Genomic DNA, 6636 nt, shown 5'->3' on the forward strand with positions numbered 1-6636 from the left:
GTGCTGTGGTCCAGTGTCAGCCAATAGAAATCGCCGCAGGTGAGGCTACAGCGATACTGTTGTAGCCACAGGTACTGATTTTAACAACAACAACTTGTATTTATATAGCGCCTTTAACGTAGTAAAACGTCCCAAGGTGCTTCACATTAGTATTATAAGATGCTATATGATGCTATTATTTTATGATTCAGTATCAGTAAATGCAAGTTAGTACATTTTGGTAAAAACATAGTTTCCACCTCCTCTTTCTGGTCTTTAAGGATCTGCACTCTGATATCGAGCATGCTCCTGATGTGTGCAGCCAATCAGCAGCCGAGTACCGCTGGCTGTTCGCAGGAATGATTAAAATCAGCAGCAGGATTGATTTTACACGCTGCCCACATCGTGATGCGCGGTCCGGGGTTAATCAGGGACCGTAATCCCTGCCCCCCGTATTCAGGCAATATTCAATTTAAGCAGCAGGATGGGATGGGACAGAGTCGATAGAAAGAGACAGCTATAGATAGAAGATTTAATGTAAGAGATTTAGGACAGAGAGCAGGAAAAGCACAGCGGGTTGTGAGGCTGTGGAATTCACTCCAGGAGTCAGTGACTGAAGCAGAGACCGGGGGCAATATTGAAGAATGGGTTAGAGAGGGTGCTGGAGGAAAGGGGGATAAAGGGCCCTGGGAACAGGGAGGGGACCTGGGATTAGGATACTGATCATGTGGAGGATAAATTCCAGCACGGGCTGGACAGACCCAACGGCCTGTTTGTAATTTTCAATTTAAAACTTGTACATTTTGTGTGGGGACACCTGGAACCCACTAGAAATGAGCCAGCAGTTAGTGCGGGGGCCATTGGCTTGGGGAGCTGTTGGGGTGAGAGGTGGTTGGGGCGGTTTGAGGTTGTCCTGTTGAGCAGTTAGGGAGTTGGAAGCTGTGACTGGGAAACAGGAGTTAGAAACCCAGCTTCAGGCCAGAGTCACACTGAGAACTCCTCCTATACCATTAATATCACTAGTGATAGACACGGGGCCAGTGAGAGACAGAAACCATCCGGCGGGGGAGAGAGGATCCTTGTGCCCAGTGCTCTAAGTGCATCTTGTTTCATTGACCAAGATTAGGCATTGACAGAATTCATGGGGATATTATGGGCCGAAAAACCATCCCACCCTCCAAATTCAGGAATCTGTGCCAATGAGATAAGATCATTAGAGAAACTGGATATTTACTGACTGACACTTCACAATGATGAAATAAAACACGGAAACATTATCTGTTCTGAAGTCATTTAAAGATTGCTTGTCCATATTTTATAGTCAACACTCTAGTATTTTAAACAGTGATTTTAAATACATTGAAAACAGTTCAAATCAAAGACACAGTGCTCTGTGCTCCAAGAAGACCCCACACTCCTGGACCACAGTCTGGCTGAGTCACTTTCTATTTCACATTTAGTTCTCCAAGTTCTGACGGAAGTTATCCCACAAAGTTGCAAGTTGGATCTGAAGGTCCTGCTGAATGTTGTCTGCATACGGGGCAAGTCTCTCTCGCATCTCCTCCATATTCTGGCTGACCACTTTGCTCAGCTGCTCAGAGTAAAGAGCCATGTTCTGATGGAACTCCTCGATTCTCTGGATCATGTTGCTGTTGAGATCTGCGATGTATGGGGCCAAATTTTGGTTCATGCTTCCCACGTTCTCGTTGAGCTTTACTTTCAGTTCTGCCACGTAAGGGACCAGCCTTTGCTTCAGAACTTCCACATTCTCATTCACCTTTGCCTGTAGCTCCTCGGCGTATGGAACAACCCTCTGGGTCATTTCACCAATCTGTTGGATCATCTTGACCTGGACGTCTTTGGCATAGGGAGCCAGGCTATTGCGGAGCTCCTGGATTTCCTCTTCAAACCTGGTGCGGAACTCCTCAGCATTGGCGGCCACCTTCTGACTCAGATTGTCAACGTTTTCATTGATCTTCAGCTGCAGTTGTTCAGCGTACGGAGTCAGAACTTCCCTCAGGTTCTCTGCATTCTCTGCGAGTTTGGCCTGAAGCTCTTTGGTGTAGGGAGTCAATGTCTGGCGAAGTTCCTCAGCATTGTTGTTCAGCTGGTGGCGGAGTTCTTCGGCGTAAGGTGTCAGCTTCTGATGAAATTCGTCAATGTCCCTGATGATCTTCTGGTGGACCCCATCAGCAAAAGGAGAAAGTTTCGCCCTCAGGTCTTCCAGCTCCTGCCTGATCTGTTGGCGAAGGTTCTCAGCGTCTACTGTCATCTTCACATGAAGGCTGTCTGTAAGGGGAGTCAGTTTCTGGCGGAGATCCTCAGCATAGCCATTGACGCTCTGCAGGTTATCCTTTATAAGATAACTGGAAAACAGGAGACATTTATTCTTAACCTTATTATAGAATATGGACACAGTTATTTAGAAAAGGGGCCATGTCCAAGTGCAATTCTCAGACAAATATTGTACAAAACACAAGAGAAGGAAGGAGAGCACAGAATTAGAAAGGACTTTTGAACCATGAAGCCTTTCACGGTAAATTGTAGCTGGTCTTTGGGAGGAGAGAGCGTGATGCCCCCAATATCCTTCGCTCCTTCACTCCTTTCCTACCTGTTACATTTTGGGAGGAAGAATAAGGAGGGGGCGCAGGCAGGATGGGCCGAATGGCCTCTTTCTGTGTTGTAGGATGCTATGATTCAATGAGGACATTTACACTAAAACTCAACAAGGCGCAGAGGAGCCGCGAAACACATCTTTAAAGGTACTGATAACGCTGCAAAGTGTATCTGGGTTTAGAAATAACGGCATTGAGTACAAAAGCAAAGAGGTGATGCTAAACCGTTACAGACCGTTGATTAGAGCCCAGTTAGAATATTGGGGGAGAAATTGGTCTTTGGTGATCGCGAGGCAGTAGCCTGTTTTACAGCACACATCGTTTAATTTTCTATTCACCTGTACCTGTGCCTTTGCTCACCTGTACCTTATATCTGCCTCTTCCTACACCTAAACTAACCTTTGCCTACACCTTCCCATAGCTATGACTATATTTAACTTTATCTGCATCTGTGCTATACCTACTGTCATAAATCGCAACTTCTACAAGAAGTAACTCAGGAAGTACTAATGAATGGCCAGCTGATGGCGCCATCCGAGGAGTATAAGTACTCGGGCGTGGGCCCATCTTGACCAGAGACAATCTGGAAACAGGAAGCTAGTGACTACTAACTAGACCTCCATGTGTTGTTACAAGTCGATTAAAGCCTTGCTTTAAGTACAACCAAGTGCATAGTGAGTCTTTATTTCATCACCTACACTTAGGTATACCTACACCTATTCAGGTGTGTTCACCTATCCGTTCCTGTACCTACACCTATTCAGGTGTGTTCACCTATCCATTCCTGTACCTACACCTATTCAGGTGTGTTCACCTATCCGTTCCTGTACCTACACCTATTCACGTGTGTTCACCTATCCGTTCCTGTACCTACACCTATTCATGTGTGTTCACCTATCCTTTCCTGTACCTACACCTATTCACGTGTGTTCACCTATCCGTTCCTGTACCTACACCTATTCAGGTGTGTTCACCTATCCGTTCCTGTACCTACACCTATTCACGTGTGTTCACCTATCCGTTCCTGTACCTACACCTATTCATGTGTGTTCACCTATCCTTTCCTGTACCTACACCTATTCATGTGTGTTCACCTATCCGTTCCTGTACCTACACCTATTCACGTGTGTTCACCTATCTGTTCCTGCACCTACACCTATTCACGTGTGTTCACCTATCCGTTCCTGTACCTTCTCCTATTCACATGTGTTCACCTATCCGTTCCTGTACCTACACCTATTCACGTGTGTTCACCTATCCGTTCCTGTACCTACACCTATTCACGTGTGTTCACCTATCCGTTCCTGTACCTACACCTATTCACGTGTGGTCAACTATCCATTCCTGTACCTACACCTATTCACGTGTGTTCACCTGTCCATTCCTGTACCTACACCTATTCACGTGTGTTCACCTATCCATTCCTGTACCTACACCTACACCTATTGATCAAGTTTTGTTGCTGAAGGAGCTTTCAGTTTTGCAGAGAGTCTGTTCCACTGCTCCCTGTGGGTAACGTGCTTTGTTTCAATCTCTAGTCTGGTTCCTGGTTGGTTATAAAGCAGGCAGAAGAAGCTTTAACTTAAAATCTCAGTCTGCTGAGCCACCATTTGATACTGTGCCCCAAGAGCCTGGCCGGTACTGACGGAGCCAGCTCACACCCGTTACTCACCTGAGTCGTTGGCTGATTTCCGAGCCCTGGATCTGATCCATGCCGTCCTTGGCATCGTTGGTCAATTGGCTGATGTAATCCCAGAAGGCATCTCGGCCCTGATCTCCATTGACACCAGCCTGGGAGCCTATAGGGAGGAAGGAAATGGGAATATCAGAGCAGGACAACAAGAACATTCAATTAATCTGCTGTTCATTTCACAGACAAGTGGCTGGTGATGGTCCAAGGGAGACTTCACCAAATCCCATTTGCTGGCTGCCCATCGGTAAATAAAAGGATAAATCCGGTGCTCCCCTCTGGGGAATCACTGCTGGATTATTCATTGGTAAAATCCCTCATCTTGAAACAATTGGGACCGGGGTTTAAAACAAGCCCAGACACAAGGATGAAGCAGGTCGTTCCCCAAAGAGACACTGAATGGTAGAACAGGCAACGTACTGGTCTCTGAGCGCGAGAGCTGAGATCAAAGTGGCCCAGAGAGCGTGAGGATCTTATGTGTGAGGTCCATGAACAGTTCACAAATAGTCAAAAAACGCAGGAAAATGAGAAACACATACCTGAGACCAAGATGGCGGCTACAAGCACAAGGATTGCCCTGGAACACATGGCTGATTTCTCAAACGGCGCAAATTAAATACAGTTTCTGTCTTTCTTTTCAGCGATTCTGTAAAAAGACAAAAATCAGAGTTAGACTGAGAGATTAATTCCTTAATCAGCCGTCATTGCTTTCTGAGTGGAACTTTCTCCCCACTGAAAATCATTTTCACATATTTACAGGACATTCAGAGTATTACTCTCTCCCTCTGAACTCCACTCAATTCTAAACTGTCAGCTGACTGTAAATATTAAACAGTATTCTGGATATCAAATGTCAGCCTCGACCAGTTGTCTGGGACACTGTGAGCTTACGCTGAGACACCTGGTAAACCCGGGGCCCAGGTGAGTGAGTGAACCCGGGGCCCAGGTGAGTGAGTGAACCCGGGGCCCAGGTGAGTGAGTGAACCCGGGGCCCAGGTGAGTGAGTGAACCCGGGGCCCAGGTGAGTGAGTGAACCCGGGGCCCAGGTGAGTGAGTGAACCCGGGGCCCAGGTGAGTGAGTGAACCCGGGGCCCAGGTGAGTGAGTGAACCCGGGGCCCAGGTGAGTGAGTGAACCCGGGGCCCAGGTGAGTGAGTGAACCCGGGGCCCAGGTGAGTGAGTGAACCCGGGGCCCAGGTGAGTGAGTGAACCCGGGGCCCAGGTGAGTGAGTGAACCCGGGGCCCAGGTGAGTGAGTGAACCCGGGGCCCAGGTGAGTGAGTGAACCCGGGGCCCAGGTGAGTGAGTGAACCCGGGGCCCAGGTGAGTGAGTGAACCCTGCGTGTTCCCCGGGTTGGAGCAGTGTGAGCCACAGTTGCTGCACTCAGTGTTCCTCTCACCTGCCTGTGCTCTGGCCCTCCTGAAGCTCAGTGTCCCAGTCCCACAGGCCGGGCTCTATATGAGGGCATCTTATCAGCAGCTGATAAGGAGCTGGCCTGCTCGAGCTCCACTCATGGACTTTCCCTGATGCCGAGAGACAACGTGGAGCTACCAACAGCCCTGCCACGGTGAGCGCTGATGTGTTTCCTCAAATGTGGCTCCAACACCACTGAGAGGGCAAACTCCGATCAAAATTCATCTCTCGGTACAAAGGCCAAAGTTTGATAACACCTGGAACTTATTAAAGTTCTTAGGACTTATTATGAAGTATTTTGATCGAGTAGATGGGGAGAAAGTGCCTCCAGTGACAGGAGGGTCGGTAACCAGAGGACACAGATTGAAGATAATTAGCAAAAGAACCAGAGGGGAGATGAAGAGAACTTTTTTTACGCAGCGAGTTGTTGTGATCTGGAATGTGCTGCCTGAAAGGGCGGTGGAAGCAGATTCAATAGTAACTTTCAAAAGGGAATTGGATAAATACTGGAAAATTAAAAATTTGCAGAGCTGTGGGGAAAGGTCGGGGGAGTGGGATTAATTAACGGAAGGTCATCGACCTGAAACGTTGAATCTGTTTCTCGCTCTACAGATGCTGCCTGACCTGCTGAGTATTTCCAGCATTTACTGCTTTTATTAGAGTGGGATTAATTGGAGAGCTCTTTCAAAGAGCCGGCACAGGCACGATGGGCCGAATGGCCTCCTTCTGCGCTGTAAGATTCTTTGATGCCACCTCCTCGTGAGGCAAGGTCCCTCGACACTGCCCGATCGAGCAGCTTCATATAAACCATCTTAAGCAGACAATCAGTCTTTGTGGAAACAACAGATACTGTCCTGTCAGTAAGAGCCTCAAACACGCGATCCATTCAATCTCCAGCATGTAGTGAAATGCAGGAACAAATAGCCCCAGTGAATGTTTA

General features: G+C 47.8%; 1 protein-coding gene across 1 annotated transcript; it reads right to left on the reverse strand.

Annotated features, from left to right (window-relative positions):
* Positions 1–1267: 1267 nt before the first annotated feature.
* Positions 1268–5906, reverse strand: LOC147096912 (uncharacterized). Its single transcript, XM_085972553.1, has 4 exons — positions 5683–5906; positions 4824–4930; positions 4267–4393; positions 1268–2345 (listed from the first exon to the last, which is right to left on the reverse strand). Exons 2-4 carry the CDS (start codon positions 4870–4872, stop codon positions 1436–1438), a joined length of 1086 nt encoding a protein of 361 aa, XP_085828679.1. The 5' UTR covers positions 4873–4930; positions 5683–5906; the 3' UTR covers positions 1268–1435.
* Positions 5907–6636: the final 730 nt, after the last annotated feature.

Source organism: Somniosus microcephalus, chromosome 33, assembly GCF_052327205.1.
Source record: "Somniosus microcephalus isolate GS21.2 chromosome 33, FLI_Smic_1.0, whole genome shotgun sequence".
NCBI lineage: Eukaryota > Metazoa > Chordata > Chondrichthyes > Squaliformes > Somniosidae > Somniosus > Somniosus microcephalus.